The sequence below is a fragment of the Calonectris borealis genome, chromosome 1 (genome assembly GCF_964195595.1).
Source record: "Calonectris borealis chromosome 1, bCalBor7.hap1.2, whole genome shotgun sequence".
NCBI classification, from domain to species: domain Eukaryota; kingdom Metazoa; phylum Chordata; class Aves; order Procellariiformes; family Procellariidae; genus Calonectris; species Calonectris borealis.
The window spans coordinates 57,044,116-57,061,173 of NC_134312.1; the positions used below are offsets into that span (position 1 = coordinate 57,044,116).

A 17,058-nucleotide genomic window follows, 5' to 3' on the forward strand; every position below is an offset into this window, starting at 1 on the left:
TGGTTGGCCTTCAATGCACTGACAGAGCCAAATGCGTCAGAAGACTGAAGGGACAGTCGTGACCATGTTCTCCAGCTTCCCATAACCAAAGTCAGAGTATTTTACCTTGTAAATCTTGTATCCAGCCCTCTTTCCAGGCTTGAGCTGGAGACTGTAGTAGAGAACCACAGCAAGCTTGCTACACTGTTCAAGTGGTTATGAACCTTCTCTTTTAAATACGCATGTTTTATTTTTAGTCAGAATTTGTCTAAAGTCGGTGCAAACCACCCATTTGTGTGTCTTGAAGCCTTACCTCTTATTTTTGGAGTCCTAAATTCAAGATGTTTACGACTGGTGTTCCAGAGTGCATTCTGCTGTGTAAGTGGTTGTGAAATATCTGTGCTCTTCAAGTCATGCACATTTTAAATAAGAATATGCAGCTATCATTTTGGTCAGCTGATGCTGAAGATTTAAACTTGTAAGCACTGGTGTGTTCTCCAAGGTGATAAACATGACTGATAGCTACACTCCACCCAGAAAGAGAAGCATCAGCAACAAGTGGCACTAATTTAGCAATTTCACAGGGCAATAAGGTACCTCTTGCTATTATTTTTTTTCTGCATGGTTGTGCATGGTCCATTCCCCTCAGAGGTAATGTTGATAATAGCTTGAATGACCAAGAGTTTTACTGTTGCGACCGTGTTAGGAATTAGTTTTTTCCTGCTTTAACTTACAGTCCAAAAAATAACAAAATTTTACAGCTTTACTGTTTAAATGAAGACTTCCATGAGCTTCCACGGAGGAGATGTAGGACGCACTATTTGTAGCAGATGTGAGTTCTTTCCCCCTTTCCTGCCACCACCCCGATCTCCCAAATAAGCTTTAAAGAAAGGATTCCCTACTTGTGTAAAGGCGTTATGGCAACCTCAAAACCAAGTAAGTTTTCATTTTGCTGAGTCTGCAGCCTAGGATGAGGTGATCTAATAGCTCCTGCTGCCAGGACTGGGAGGTTCTGTCTTCCCCTTTCCCCCTCCTGGCTGTGCATTCCCACTGCTCACCCTGCGCTGGCTCTGGGCCTCCTTACGCTGCCCTCGGTGAGCTGACTCAACTCATCAACAAGTGGATCATTTTCTGCAGGGTGGCAGTGAGCTGTTAGATTGACTCACCTGCTCTGATGAAATCACGGCCATTGTTATTAGCAGACCATCTTCATCCGATAACAGATAAATAACTGCCATCACAATAGCAAGCTCAGATATATAGATATGCAGCTCTGGAGAGCTGATTCTCTGCTGCCACATATCTCTCTTATTCATATCTCCGCCAAGTGAGTGTAAAAAGCTGCTAGTTCAGAATGAGCTGTTGGTGGTACACATGCATTTGGCTCTGAAGAAAATGACTCCAGAAGGGGCAGAGCACAGGGCAGTTCCCTTTCCCCTTGGTGCTGGTAGCAAACTTGCAGTTGATTTTTTTTCCCCATAAATTTTGATGACACCAAAAAAAAAAAAAGGCTGATGCAGTCTCCTTCTAATTCAGCATTTTGGTGTGCTGCACCTGGCAGAAAACATTCAGTCATGAGAAGGGACACTGAAGACTGGTTCCTGCTGTTTGTTATTATCTGTTGGCACTGCAGTAGCACCGTTCTTGGAATTTGACAAGGGAGAGGGACTGGCCAGTACCACAAGGAAGTTATGGTCCGAGTCAGACATACTCAGTACAGCACAGACACAAAAGATACAACGCAAATGACCTCTAGATCAGTAGAGAAGGTGCCTCCATTTTTTTCCTTCTTTTCTTTATCTGTGGCTGGATATGACTGAATGGTTTCCCAGAAGCGCCTCTTAAACAGGGAATTGAACTTCAGTCATGATGTCAGGACACTGTCACCATTTTATAGCTTTAAGTGGACTGTAGTAGACTCATGTCCTAAACGGCATTTTTTTCCCCACAGATTTGCTCTCATTATTATTTGTTGCAAACAAACTTGCCATGGCTGTATCTTTCATAAATCATGGTGGAAATGGGCCTGCTTGGACTAGCAGGGAGAAGCCGCAAGATATCTAGAGATCTTTTAATTTATTTGTTTCTTCTTCCTCCCTTTGTTGCTGGAGCTAATTTTATTTCTGCATGTCTACAAGGATCCCTGCACGCCTGCCATTTGTGAAATTTTGCATTTTCATGTTAGCAGGCTGGACATCCGCCAAGCAGCTCTCACTTGCACAATGACAGCAGACAATGTGCTTTGAATTTTCCCTCTGCACAAAGATCAGTGAACTTTTCCTACTCATTTGACTGTTTCCCTGCTGTCCTGTAGCTCGCAGATAAGTCCTCAGCTGTTTTCTACTGTCAGTTCTGCTTATGTAAGAAACTTCCTTTGCATTTGATGCAAATTAAGGCTCCTGAATTCTGTCACATGAAAGCTGCCTCTAAAAATTGGAGAAATTGGCAATGCTCTGCCCTCTTCCTCAGTGCTATTAAAGGCTTTATCATACACTCAGTTCATGCTTCCCCACTGAAATGCAAAGCTTTCAGCAGCAAGGAGCGGCTGGGTGTCAGAAGCTTTTTAGTCAATGCTTGTGTTTTAACCAGTAAATGTTACTGCCTGGATCATCTAGGGAATGCTAAAGGTTTCAACTGATCTCTATAGGGTTTCGTTTAAAAGCAGCTAAGCCAATTGCTTTGAACAAGTATTTGAAATGAGATGGCTGCAGAGGACTTTCTTATATCAGCTCAGAGGCAAAAGCTGGGCGATGGGCCTTCTGGTACATCCAGGGACAGTGAGGTGCTGGGCTGCAGCTGCAGGGAGGTGCGGGGAGGCTTCTTGGACACATTGGGCAGGGTTGGGCAGCATCGGAAGGAACAGCATTGCCAAATACTTCTCACACCTAGTCTGGTGCAACCATGCTCCTTGGCAGAGAGCTGCAGAAGCGGAGCAAGAGTCTGAGGACAGCCGTAGCCCAGATGGCCGCTTCTCTGTCTCACCAGACATCCTTGTTGTCCCTATGACATGACATTGATATAATTAAAGACCTGCCACTTCTCACTCAGTGTAGAGCTTACCCCTCACCTCACTTCTGGGCTACAGCTGCTGGGGCATTGCTCCTGCAGTGCAAAACTGATACTGATACCACATTGCTGTTCAAGGCTGATTTCTCCTGACCACATGGTCCTGGCTGCTGGATCTTTTGCTTCTGCCATCCTTGGTTACTCTCCACAAGGGCTAAAGGCAAAATGGCCTTCCAAGAGCCTACAGCATCAGGATCCCATTGGGGAGGAAGGATGAGAGGTGCTCCTGAAGAAAAGATGATGAACAGGTGCCTCCTGTGAAAAGCTCCAAATTTTCTGCACAGCCAAGTGAAATTGAGAACTATTTTCAATTAAAAAAAAAAAAAACAACAACAACCTAGGAACTTGTTGTATCCCTGATACAAGGGGACTGGCTTAGCAGCCTGATCAGATGCTGGCTGTGTGGCAGCACTGAGGATCGTCTCCCTGGTGCTCTTACGCTGTCAGCAGTCAGATGGGAACCAGCCATGTTCCCGTTGTTTCCACAGCACGTTCCAGCGATTGCAGCGGTTATAGCAAGCATGTACACCAAGACAGAGACATCTCTATTTCGTGGAACAGAAAACCACCTGGACAGCTTTTGCATGAAAGGAGATTTCCACTTGCTGTTTTTTGCTCAGCCTTATTAATCACAGAGACGTTTATAAGCAAAATATGGATCTGCAGCAGAATGTAGGCGAAAAGATCGTTCAGACAGGAGAAAGCACAGCTCAGCTGTGCTCATCAAACTTATTTTTCCATGTACAGTCCAGCTTCCTCTGTTTCATTTGTTTGCCTTCCCACATATTTTTCCTACTTTTATCTCTGTTTACAATCTCTTTTCTCATGAACTGTCTTTCTTGCTTAAGAAAAATACCAAACAAAATACTTCTCTGGGTTCCTCTTTATTCCTTCCATTTTGGTTTCACAGTGGACTCTCTCAGGATCTGTTCTGGAGGGTTAGTTCTTTACAAAACATTGACAAATGTCAGGTAAACTCAGTGCACCACACTGTCATCATGCCCCTTGCACGGGCAATAGAATCTGAGGTTTTCACAGCACAGGTGTAAGTGAAACACCACAACATTAGCGAGGATTGTGTTACAATTAAAACCTGCTGGAAGAAGGAGCAGGAAAGTTGGCAGAATATATGGGTGGAGGAGAGGAGTCTCTCTCTCTCTCTCTTTTTCTCTCTTTTTTTCCTTATTAAGTGACTTGAACTAAGGGAGGTATCATTTCACGGGCAGACTACAGCAGAAAATGGCACAGGGTGTGGAAAACACCTCCATCCTGTGGCTACAGCACCTTCTACCCCAGCAAAACTCCCCCCTTCGCCCACACCTCTCCTTGTATCCAGAGACTCCATTGATTTGGGAAGGGCCGTGGTTCTCCTCTGTGCTGTTTTGCTGGGAGGAAAACAACTTTTACTGTGGGAGGGTACAAAAATGCAGTCTGATGCCTGTGCCTCCCAGCTGCTGGCATGTACAGTAAATGCAGGTAGCACTGCTTCTACTCCGGGGAGCAGGCAAGGACAAGAGCAGAGGCAAGCGAGACTGGGTCTTGCAGACCAAAGTTTCGCCAGCCGCACAAGGCAGTGCAGAAGATGGCACTAGTATAGTTATCACAGACGCCACGATACCTTTGCCTCCTAGTAATTTTGGTATCATTAGGTGCTGCTCATAATGGGAAGTCGTGATTTTACTGTGGTTCTGGTATGTTGTCCATAATTAGCGTGCAGTCCTTTAATGCTAATTATCTTAAGTATTAATTCCTTAAACATCAATTAAAAAAAATCACGTGAAAATTTACCTCTTCCTCAAACGAATCATGACTTAACATGGGGGTACTTACAATGTACTACTTAGACTTGCTTAATTAGTTAATCTCTGTAAAGGGGTTTCAAATGTGTGAAGAGCTATCAAACTGCTAAGTGCATTATCTTCAATTAATTTTGTGCAACTACATCTTCACTACCAAGAGGGTCTTTAGAGTGCTGAGGAAAGGAAAAGGAGACATTGCTTCTAATTTTAAAAGTAACTAATAAAAAAAAAAATTAATTGAAAGATGATTTGACGTGGTGGGAATAAGGGTGAAAATACCATTTCTTCTGTTTCAGCCAGACCTGAATATGAAAGATTCATCATTCATAACCCTCCTCTGCCTTTGCTGGTCTCTGGTTTCTTTGCTTCCATCCTCCCCTGGTCTTAATTCTCTCTCTCACTGAATATTAACCCTCTCTATTCCAAATTTGATATTACCTTAGCCAAAAAAAAAAAAAAAAGTTAAAAAAGAGCAAATCACAACAAAACACACTTCAGACTGTGGAGTCTACTGAGGTTACACCCTCACACCAACCCAGTAATAAGGTAGCTTGTTCCAAAAGAAGCCTCACGGAATTCACTTCAAAAGGAGATGTGAAAGGCCCAGAACAGAGGTCCTGCAAGAGAAGAGGGCCAAGTCCAGCCCAAGAAGTCACATGGTATCTCTCCATTTCTTGAACCACCCTGGTAGCCAATGGAGATAAGCTCTTAACGTGTCTCTGATTTTACTTCACCCGTTAATAATCTGCTTTTGGTGGAGTTCTCTCAAAAAATTGACAATGGGTTCTTTCTGGTAATACTCTGTCTAGCTGGCAGCTTTATTTAGGCCAGCTACATTGAATTGGACTTTACCAAGAACCTATTTCCTGGATTATTTTTCTCCCACTGGGACTAACAAAAGATAAGAACATTTTTCTTGCTGGGTCTGATTTGTTTTTAGAGTTTTTCACTTGCCTTTTCTTTCTTTCCCAAGAATGATAAATCATCACTTCCTTGCTGACCGCTGAGGTCCCACATGTTGTGAAAAATTCAGGCAGCTTGTTTAATATCAACTTGCCTGAACAATGGTTATGCAGCAGTGTCTCCTTCACAGGGTTTGATCATTTTTAATGTGCGTTTGTAGTATATTTGTATCACATCTGGGCATTCACTCAGCAATGATTTGAATGATTTGAAAACCATTTACCTCATTTCATCCAAAAGAAACTGGAACAGAGAACAGCCTATTTGATGGCCACAACTTTATTCTCTGCATACTGTAAAGTAACAGCTTAACCTGTTGGATGAGGCATTCCACTAGCAAGTCAGAGTTTTGTACACAGTGATCCTGAACACCCCATGTTCTCAGCGAAAGAACTTCTGCCACCAAACCAGAAAAACCTCTTCTCTCCAACTCCTCCCCAATTTGGTTTTACAAAAGGAACCGGTGAAGGATATTAATTGTTATCCGGTCCAGTGGATATTAATCTAGCTGAAGGGCCTGACCTGCTCTAACCAGGATATCTAACAGAAGTGTAGGTGCCTCAGAGAGCAGCTTGAAAATGGGACAAGTTGTTGTTACGGGGTGCAGAAACAAGAGCAGGACTATCAGAAGAAGCAAACAAAGTAGCTTCTCACCCTCCCATACCTTCACCACTGGTTTGTTTGTACAAAAGCTTACAGGATCCTTTCCCTTCATCTGGTATATCCATACGGTCCATACTCACAGAAGGTACTAGAAGAGTAAAACCAGAAACTATTTAGAAAAGTCAAGGTTGCCTTGCACCTCAACCTAAGGCCCCCTCACTTTCCTTTGCTACCTGAAAGATTAATGTGATTACCAATGATCATTTAATTCACTTGGGTGTTCCTCCTGGCTCTGAAAGAAAGGTAAAATGGAGCCTGAAGAGACTATGAGTGCTACCAGATCCAAAAGGAAGGGGTAGGGCTACCTGAATACTGAAGCCTGACTCGTCTAAGGTGCATTTCCACAGAACAAACTTAATTGCAGGAAGTTATCAATACTTAGCCAAAGAAGTCACAGGGTGGGGAGGATCCAGCAAGGTCTCAACGGATAGTCCAGAATTTTTGCTCCCTCCCCTTCATGGACGTGAAAAATAGGGGAAAAAATTCCTATCCTCTTTAAAGGGTTCCCTTTCATACCAACATTTCAAAAGATCAATTGCCAATAAATTAAGACAAAACCAAAATGTCCTGGGGGCAAGGGAAGATGCACTCCCTCTCTGTCCCTGTCATGTCAGAAGAGCAGCTCCAATATGGCTCTCTGGGGCATACTGTGCCCTCACAGCGGCACCGGTGTGACGTAGTTGGCAGGGAAGAGACCCAGTTCCCCACGCAGACGCCCTTTCCACCATGATGGGTTGGAGCTGTCCAGGACCTCTAAGATGTCTCCACTGCGGAAGCCCAGCTCGTCATGCTCCACAGCATCAAAGTCGTACAAGGCACGGACCCATAGCGTTCTCTGGAAAGGAGATAGAGACAGGCAGGGAAGAATGAGGCAGAACTCTTAAAGATCATCCTTCTGTCACCCCTGTCATGCCCCAGTACTTATGTTCACTAAGAGAGGACAAGCAATGTTGAAATTGAGACCAGCTTGCAATTAAACCAGGAAGTGGCCAAGATGCCAGGAAGGGGGGACCAATTTACTGGGACACCCAAGGGATGGTGCTTGGGTTCTCAGCAGCCTCAGTATATTCGTGGGTATTCACACCATAAGGTGAAAAGTCAGACTGAGAGCAAGTCCTTAGGAAGCAGTGTTCACATGGCTCTGTCTCCTCCGCCCTGTAAGATGAGCTGTGGTAGCCATGTTTGAAGCCAGTTATGGGAGCACAGAGAAGGGCTCCTGCCTGAGTCCTGCTGGGCTGTACGCTATAAGCGAATGGCTGTAGGGAGGTGAGCTGGTGCTGGTACGGATATAGAAATGCGTCCTTGGCCAGCAGAGGACTATGAGGGATACAGTAAGAGAGCCAGCACACAGACGTATGTTGTAGTGAACATTGTGAAAATTAAAGAATGATACTTGCTCTTTCAGGCACCTCTGGGGCATAGGGGAGGGTCTTAAACTTTCTTTGGACTCTTCCCCAAGGTCAGACCCCTGAGATCAAAAGGATTTAGGAACTGTTTGGGTATATCAGTTTATTTTGGGTTTGCACTTTAATGGACACTATGGTCAGATTTTTTTCATATGAGAACTTCATCATAAGAGACCTTGCAGTCAGTCATCTCCGATTTTGACTGGAAATCAGATTTTAAAGGACATCGCGTGGGCTTCTTTTCTGTGAAATTGTTGGCACCCACACCATGGGGCATGGACAATTTGGGAGGTATATTTTGTGCGCACAGATGGAAAGATCTGTTTGAAGACAGACTAACTTTTGCTAAATCTTCCATTCAGGGCCCCGCTTAGACATGGCTCCTAGTTATTTGGCTGGACATATAGACATTCCTATAATTGGATTTGTGGCTTCTAGATCACTGATGGGGTGTGGCAGGCAAGGGCATGTTGTTATTCATTGCCACAGCCTCTGAGGGATAAAAGCCATTGTATTTTGAGCTGGATTATAATAAAGATTTGGGGCTTTTGCCAAAAGAAGATATGTCCCTGTTTCCCAGTTTGTTCCCAATTTCCTAATCCAATCTGTCCTCTTTCTCTCACACCTGAGAAAGGTCTGCTGTCCTTCTCTTCTCTCCTTGGATCTAGGTTCTCTGGTTGTTCTGGGCTAAGCTGTACATTTCCTCAAGGAAGAGAAATGTGCCTTCTTAGGTCACACTCCAAGGAGCTGATGGAGAAATACTTTGGAGTTGGCAGTGGAATCACGGGCTGAGGCAGAGAAAGACACCATGCTCTATGCGGGCATTCACATAGTGGGCATTTGCAGAGCAGGTGGTTACTTAAGTCAACTGCCAGGTATGGATCCAGGTAGTGGAGCCATCTGAGATGTCTGCAGAGACATATCTGGATCACATCCACTGTGCTAGGAGGCTCTGACAGATAAGGGTGACAGGTAGGTGAGTCCCACTTTGATGGCATAGTAGGTCCGAGAGGATGTGCCAGGTGCAGACAAGTAGAACTGAGTGATGACAGGTCTGCTCAGGACCGAAGCAAAAAGTAGTGGAAGAGACTGTGACTACAAAGGCATTGCAAGACAGAAGGAGCACAGTAGCATGGCACAGTGTCATGAGGCAACTCTCCGTAGGACTTAAAAAGAGTACTGTACATCTAGCTACTGTGCTTAGGAAGGCCTGGCTGTGGTGGCAAAGATATTTGATAGTCCCTTGCATCAGTGGACATGAAGCCCTTCTAGGAAAGATCATTAGGTTTTCAGAAATGTCTTCTGCTGGACTGGAACCATGCTTGATCCAAAACCATGGGTGAGCTTGGGCTCATTCACAATGTCCCAGAAGCCTATTTTGTTGAGCTCATGCTAAGTTCTTTCTTCTGCTAAGTCTGCATGTTAACTAAGACTGGCCTTGAGAGCAGTCCTAGAACTACACTCATATAACACCGAAGTCCTACCCTCAGGGTGCCCCAGAAGCAGATTCAAGTGGCTGGGATAGAGTCTTGAGACTCAGAAACATCTTCTATGTCCCGGGAGGCTTAATACACTGTTCCTCACGCAACCTCTATGCAGGTGACATTGCCCAGACTGCTTGGCCATTGCTAAGGGACCCACTGAGTTGGGCAGATGGGGCCTTCCAGGTATATCACCTACCGGTGTCTGCTGGTGCAGTGGATCTGTGTGTCTCCGTTGCATAGCTGCTGCATTTCCTTGGCCGTGATCCCTTAGTCCATGCAGCCCATCTTTCCTGTCCAGACTCCCACCATACCTATCCTAGAAAGAAAACAGCAAGAGAAAAGTCATGTATATGCTGAGATGTATAAATGAGGGGCTTTAAGAGTCATTGGTGGCCAGGGAGTCAGGGTCCAACCCTCAAGAAAATCATCTTAGATGTCTGTTTCCAATACAGTCCCTGTGCTGCAATCCTGCAAGCAATGCCCCTCATGGAAGACATCACCTTAGACTGTTCTATTTTGGATTTTTCTTCTTAGAAGTTGAAAATTGACTGTCCTCAACTGTGTTCCACAGCTGCTGGGAAAAGTGGTCAGAGAGGGGCTTTTTTGGCCTCTGGGACTTTTGGAGAAAACCTAAGGCTGTTCTAAATCACAGGTGAAAAGCAATGCTTGCCAAGGGGACTTTTCCCACTCTGGAGTTATTATGCCCCAGTCCTACCCACTCCTTGCTCTTCCTCTGTCCCATACGCTGGTGGAATGGCAGCGATGCTGATGCAGCTGACTGTATATCTGAGGACTCACTATACTTTTTCTTGGGCTGCTCTATGCTGTAAAGGGCAGGGAGCAAGCCTGAGAATCCAGTAGCCCAATTAACCAAAAAGGAAAGAGATAAAATAATGTTCAAAGAAAAGAAGCCATATGACCATACATCTGAAGTCATATCAACACAAATCAGCCCAGACAGACAGAGAGAGGAACTAGGCAACGTCTAGGGAGCACGTTCTCTTTTGACTGCACAGCTGAGAGGTGCTGAGTGTCTTCATCCCTCCAGGCCCTTAGTGCATGCACGAAGCTTTTTTTATGATAACGGTGTGACAGAATCTGTTATCATGTTAGCTTAGGTTACAGCAGTGCTTCAGTGACATAGGATCTGATCAGTTGTGTCAACAGAGGGGAAGAAGAACAAGAGCTTGTACTTGCTGCTGCTTGTAAACAGCTTTCGTCCTCTCCCTCTTGCTGCTTCCTTTCTTGCACCTTGCACCTTCCAAAAGCTCCCTTGATCTCATTTGTTTCTTTGTCAGCCTAAAAGGTTGCTGAGACTGCCTGAGACTGGAGCACAAGTTGCACCTCACTTGTCCCTGCCAGTAAGTGAGTGAACTCAATCTGGCTTTGCAGCTGCAAGACATACTACATGGACACTTCACTCCTATGAGTGTTTCTGCTCCCTATCGGATGTGACTCATGCATAGACTGTGCTCCAAAGAGTGCAGTCCTCAGCTTTGTCAAAAGCTGTATTATTCCATCAGCAGTCCCCTGACAGGCAACACTGCTTGTCTGATGAGAGAATGGCCATTTCATGATTGCCCCTGGCCTTGCTATATGGGAGCTCTCATGCCTTAAGGGACATGGCTTTGGATTTCTTCCCTTCAACCGGACAAGTCCTCTCCTTGGATGATGCTACCCTGTCCCTAGCTAGAGACATGAGCCAACCCCAGGAAAACTGTTTCCCCCCAAATTAATCTGAAGATAGCACCAGGTGCTGCTCTTGTCCTCTCCATTCCTATGCAAGCAAAGGAGTAAAGAAACTCCACACATCAGGGATGCAACATGATGAAAGTGTGCAGAAAGGGCACAAATTAGGGAGGAGGAGGAGGAATGTTCTGACAGAAACCAAACTCTCCTAGGGTTACCATAGTAATTTCTCATCCCTGTGTTGTGTTTTGTGGCGCTGAATGTCAGTAGCATAACTCAGAAAAAAGAAACAGGCAGCAAGGTTTCATTTGTCCTACAGACTAGAGAGGAGTTCCTAAAACGATGTATGTGTGTGTCTGCAAGATTTGGGAGTGGTTTTCTGCACTCTCACTGGATGATACGTTATGTCCTTTCCCAAGCAAAGCAAGAACATGACAGCATTCCTTGTTTTCCAGTTTTTGGGATGGAGCCCCAAAAACTCCCTAAGGGTACTCCCAGGTTCCCAGTGAAAGGGCCACTGTACATTGACTTCCATTTTTTGCTGGTTTGTCAACCAGTCATAGATCACAGAACTAAATAAAAGCCCACATATTTATTACACATCAAAAGAGCTCCCCAGGCCAACACCATCATCACTGCTATTCCCATACGAAGACCTAACTGACTCTGCCTCCTAAAGCAGGTTAAGCATCACAGATTTTTGACAAAGTGACGGTTCACTCGCTACCAAGCAACTAAGGCCAATGTTTCATATGCCTGGGCTTGATGTTCCAACCCCTCGTTCCTGGTAGTACCTGTTGCTGCTGCAGTATGGGGATAGGATGCTCTACATATCTCTTGGCTGTAGAAGAATGATCTTCTCCAGCTGCTCCACCCAGGTGGAATCCTTCCCAGCCCATCCGTTCCAGGCTCCCACTATGCCTCTCCTGATGGAAGAAGATCAGAAAAGTGAGGTCAGGTTTTCCTTCCCACCACATCCTTGACTGAAGCTTAGCAATCGTCGCACACTGATCACTACCGCTACCCTTTACCTTGGGAAGGAAAAGGAAAGCTCCTGCCCCTCTGAACAGAAGGACAAGTCAGGAATCCTGTATTTTAGATCTTTGTCATAGCCATTCCCCATCTGAAGAGTGCGTAGTAATGGGAGGTGCTGGGTTGAAAATGTGGCCACTGATGTGAGGGCCGGCACAGGAGCCAAGCTCTTTTTGGAAATACTGCCCTTAGACTTTATTTGTCTTTGCACTGAAATCTGTATATTACTACCATTTTGTCATATGGCTGTAGCATCTAGAAATTTGAATTGTCAACAGAAACCCCACTGTGACGACTGCTAAACATACCCTGCTGAGCCCATCACCATAACAAATGTACAGAGTGTTTGCCAAAGCAAACTTGACTCCTGTTCTTTCATTTGCCTGTCTGCATCTTGGAGCAAATGCTGTTCTCTTTCCCTTCCTGCTCACAGTCAGCCCAAACAGGTTTACTGATATACATGCATACAGTCTTCCTTTCTCCTTCCCCAGACAATTTTTCACTGTGATCTCTCTCTCATAGGTTCCATAGCCTCTATTTTATACCTTACTAATGCATTTTTAAAGCTCTGTGTAAGTGGTTTAGAAGGAGACAATAACACAAGCCCCTTCTTCGGACTGAAAAATTATCATCTCTCTTTTGGAGCCAGCAAGAATGACCCACATGCAGCTTATAAAACTTTACTGCTGCAGTGAGCGAGTCACATACTTTCTGCCTTTCCTCTACCTGCACATCCTGGTAATTTAATACCAGAATCCGTTTCCCAGTAAAGCAGGACTTTGGTTACTGCAGTGACCAGTACGTGTGTGCAATGCATAGCAGTCTCTATATGTCATTTGCTTGTTCCCCTGGCACAAAACCAGGCATTCATTGGACTGGGATTTCCCTGCCTTCTCAAACATCTACTACATCTTTGAATGCGCAGCTTGTTCCCATATCTGCTATGTTCTTCTCAGCAGTACTCTTCAGTTCCTACCAGCCACTGCTCCGGGTTCTGCCCTTGGTTGCTCCACTCTCCTTACTGTGTTCGCTTGGTAACAGAAGATGGACGATTCTTCTGAGCAGACCAACTTTCAACTGTAATAACAGCTGCAGTCTAGGTGCATTCAAGAACACTAGGAAACCAGTCTCAAATTCTTCTCAGACACAACCTACCAGTCAGCTGAGTACCTGTCCTTATGAAATCTAGGCATTTCAATAAGGTAAGTCCTGCTTCCCCTTGGATGTGTAAGACATCTTAGAATTTCAGCTCTGGGGCCTTACCACAGCTTTAGCAAAGCACCTCTATGCAGATTTGCAGCACTGCCTATTGCTATCCAAAACAGAATCAGAAAATTCTGCTCAATTATATAAAACTGTACATACCACTGAATCAACTAAAAATCTCTGTTGGAGGGCCCACCAGTGTAGTGATGCGACTGGCTTTCCAAGGACAGATTCTTCCGCTGCCACCCTGAGACATTCTTATAGGCTGAATTCCTTCCACGGAAAGTTTTCTTACCGAGAAACTCCTAAGCATAGTTTCTGTTTACCTTCTCTTCTCGGCTGTTGTCCCTCAGGAAGATCTGCTTCTGCCTGGAGATGGAAGTTGTCTTGTAGTAGTCCACCAGCTTGTTTAGCGAGTGGAATTTCTCTGTCCACAAGTAATAGTTACCCTTTGAATCCCTCATCACTTTGAAGTGTTGCACATCATCTTCATGCCTGGATCCCATTGGAAAAGTAAGACATCATGAACCAGGTTGCACTTTTATCTTTTTTGAAAAAGTCTTCCAGAAGAGTACCAAAGCTTCTTGCTTGGCCAAATCTAGACTTCTGGAAAGTAAAGCAATGGCAGTCCCTGTGTGTACTGGACCTAGATGTGGCTCTGTATTTCAAAAGACTCATCAATTACAAACATGGAATGCCACAGGGCTGCCCAGTCACAAAGCACTATCAGAACAAAGCGTAGGGTTTTAAAGCCTCTCCTTTGAAATAAAGGCCAGAGGAGCTTTCAGGGCCAAAAATAGCTAATAGCTTTATTCCATACTTTGTACAGGAGACAAAGGTGCAGTTGTAGTTTACCTACCAGCCTCTGCAGGTTCCTGTTAACATCCAGTCTGCATTGACTATAAGAGATGTATTATACCTTTTCACACCACAGGCATCACCACTACATGCAGACACAGTCACATGAAGCCATACACTGAGTTTTATAATTGTATAATATCTAGTGTAATATTATTACTACTGGTCATTCTCTGTACCCAAAAGAAAAAAAAGAAGGAATTATTAGTTGCTGTTACAAGCCAAATTAACAGTCTCAACCTTCTGCCCCTGCTTACCCCCTGCAAATCCTCTCCTCTTACCTCCTGTCTGATTTGGACAATTCTGCTTTGCACCAAATGTGACCTGGTTTTGGTACCCACCTCCTTGTTCTGTGCAACTCCAGGAATTCAAAACACTCGTCTCAGAGGCTACATCTGCACAAATAAACTAAACAGGGACCAGGCAGGGACTGAGTGCTATCCTGGAGTGCTACAGTCACACAAGTTGTCGGAGTGTTAGCATGGTTTTGGTCTAAACCAAAAAGCCCTCCTCTAGATAGAGCTGGGCCATGGTTAGAGGGACAGAGCAGACCAGGAACTGCTCGCAGTGAGCTGCTTGAATACAGCTGTTCTGTTCTGTGGGCTGAAGAGGGTTTAGCCATATGGATCTGAGCTCTGCCACATTGCCTGACCTCAGGGCCAGAGAAAGAGCCTGACTGTACTTAATTTATTGGTGTAGATGTAACCAGAATGTTTTCCTGCATTCCTCCCAGATACTTTTTGAGCTCCCTGAATCAGAAAGTGCACACTGCTTGGAAAAGACATTGCTAACCACTACTCTAATTTAAAACTGGTTATCAATTTTTTGACTGAAAATTGGGAAACCATACATCATTTAAGAGCTCTGCTTTGAAGCAAATGCTCTGAGAAGGGCTGGGTTACAATAAGTTGCTGAAATGCAGCTGGGCTGCAAGCAACTTAAAGCCATTCCTGTCCAATGGCTGTTTAGTGACCTGTGGGAAATAAGTTAACAATGTAGTAGTCATCTCTTAATGGGTAGTAGTGGAATTTTTGGATTCAGTAACCAGAGCTGTCAGGGAATTAAAACAAATGGAAGGCACATGTTTTGCACTGTGGGAGATGTCCCATGTACCACTCTGCTTTGCTGCAGCTCTTTCAGAGAAGCAGGTCACCAGGGGATGGGGCATTCACTGTGTCACTTGAAAAGTGGCAGAAACATTTGGGAGTCAGATGCCTAATTTGTTCTCATTCACAGCACAGCAGCACTGCCAGTGACTGGCAGCATGCAAACTTCCCAAGAGGCTACGTCACATTAGGAATCCTGTCAAGAGGAGGCTAGGGACACCATTAAACAGGAAAAGACGCAGGAAAATGCTTTGAGAAGCAGATACCTGACAGAGATGGAGAAGTCACCGTGAGAGTTCTGACTGGCTCGGACGATGAAGGAGCCAACTCCTTTGCTCATGAGGATGTTCTCGGCTTCGTGGCGGGATATCCTCTCATCAAACCAGCTGTCAAGTGGGAAAAATCATGGAGATGTGAATAAGGAATGTGAATTAAGGTGAGGAACAAAAAAATTGAAGGTAGGGAGAACGTGAATAAGCGGGGTGGAGGAAAGACAAAACAAAAGAATCAGAGGAGCCCACATGACTACTCCCAGTGGCCACGTACACGCGAAGGTACAGGGTTTTGATGGGTGCAGACCATTTTCTTTGAGCAGTAAAAGCATGTAGATGCAAAGAGAACAATGTAAGCTTTGGCCTGCTAAGAGGCAACACTCAGCTGAAACTGTAATTACAGGCACAGTACAGTAAGGTGTTAGTCAAAGAAATTTTAAATTACAAATGTGTATGTACATATACATACACACATAATTCTCAGACGTATACATCAAATTGCTTTTGGTAAACTGATGGAAAATTACTGGACTGTGATGGATATATTGCAAGTGGCACACAAATTTTTAGCAGAAGCAAGCCATGAAAGTTTTAGTACTAATAAATTGGTTCCTGCAAGAGTTATAGTACCACAAAATCGCAGAAATACAGAATACATAAGCACACTTACGTAAATTTAGCCAGGCATAACAAACGATAGTATAAACCACTGGACAAATAATGAGAAAGTCACCATAAATAGTAAAATAATACAGTGCCAATAGGAATTTTTCAGTACAGAAAAAAATGATCATGTACACTTATATATGTCCACTCCAGAGCTAATAAGATCTACAATCTGCCATCTTCTGCTTTTATGTAATGCTTAATTGTCTGTATTGCATTAAAATTAAGGACTGATAGTTTCATAAGCTCTGTCATTTCCACTTTTGAGTTTCGTTATACTACTTCTTACTATCATCACAGTTTACCTATGTATCATTAGCAAAGGGAAATCAGACTTTATTAAGCATTGATAACTGGTCTCAATGATTACTTGAGAAGACAAAGATAAAAAAATCCAGCCCATCAAAAATAGGAGACAGCTTTCTTCCCTACGTCTGGTTCTAGCATCTGGCCTGAACTGCTTCAAAGTGCAGACCTGCTACTCAGAAAAGTGTCAAAGTGGAAATATTTCTTCACAGCTCTTGCACAGAGAAAGCATCATGAGGAAAATGTGTGTGAAAAAAGAAGCTGCTAGTGTCGCTGCATGATGCCACAGCCCTGTAAAAGAGCGAACAAGAACAACTGACTGGGAGATCTCATCCCCCTGAGGCTCAAAAGTACAAGCCCACATTTGCACAGCAAACTAATAATTAATGTCCTTCAGCTCAGCCAAGCAGACTGGCTTATGTCCAAAAAGGCCGGTAAGTGCCACCTCCAAAGGGGACAGTGGCACTTATTTGTACCCTCAAAATCCCTCTGCACTCCCAGCTTGCCTGCTTAGGGCACCAATGTGTTACAGCTAGCAGTACCAGGCTTGGTGCATGCTCTGC

General features: G+C 44.4%; 1 protein-coding gene across 4 annotated transcripts in view; it reads right to left on the bottom strand.

The window, feature by feature from the left end:
* Positions 1–1,486: 1,486 nt before the first annotated feature.
* Positions 1,487–17,058, bottom strand: part of GRAP2 (GRB2 related adaptor protein 2) — a 51,727-nt gene continuing 36,155 nt past the window's right edge. For all 4 annotated transcript variants that reach the window (XM_075154888.1, XM_075154878.1, XM_075154869.1 and 1 more), the window contains exons 4-8: positions 15,518–15,637; positions 13,614–13,782; positions 11,844–11,975; positions 9,557–9,676; positions 1,487–7,305 (exon numbers count right to left, since the gene is read on the bottom strand). In XM_075154888.1, coding sequence (XP_075010989.1) covers positions 7,126–7,305; positions 9,557–9,676; positions 11,844–11,975; positions 13,614–13,782; positions 15,518–15,637 — 721 coding nt within the window. In that variant the 3' untranslated portion in view covers positions 1,487–7,125. The remainder of the gene's footprint in view (positions 7,306–9,556; positions 9,677–11,843; positions 11,976–13,613; positions 13,783–15,517; positions 15,638–17,058) is intronic.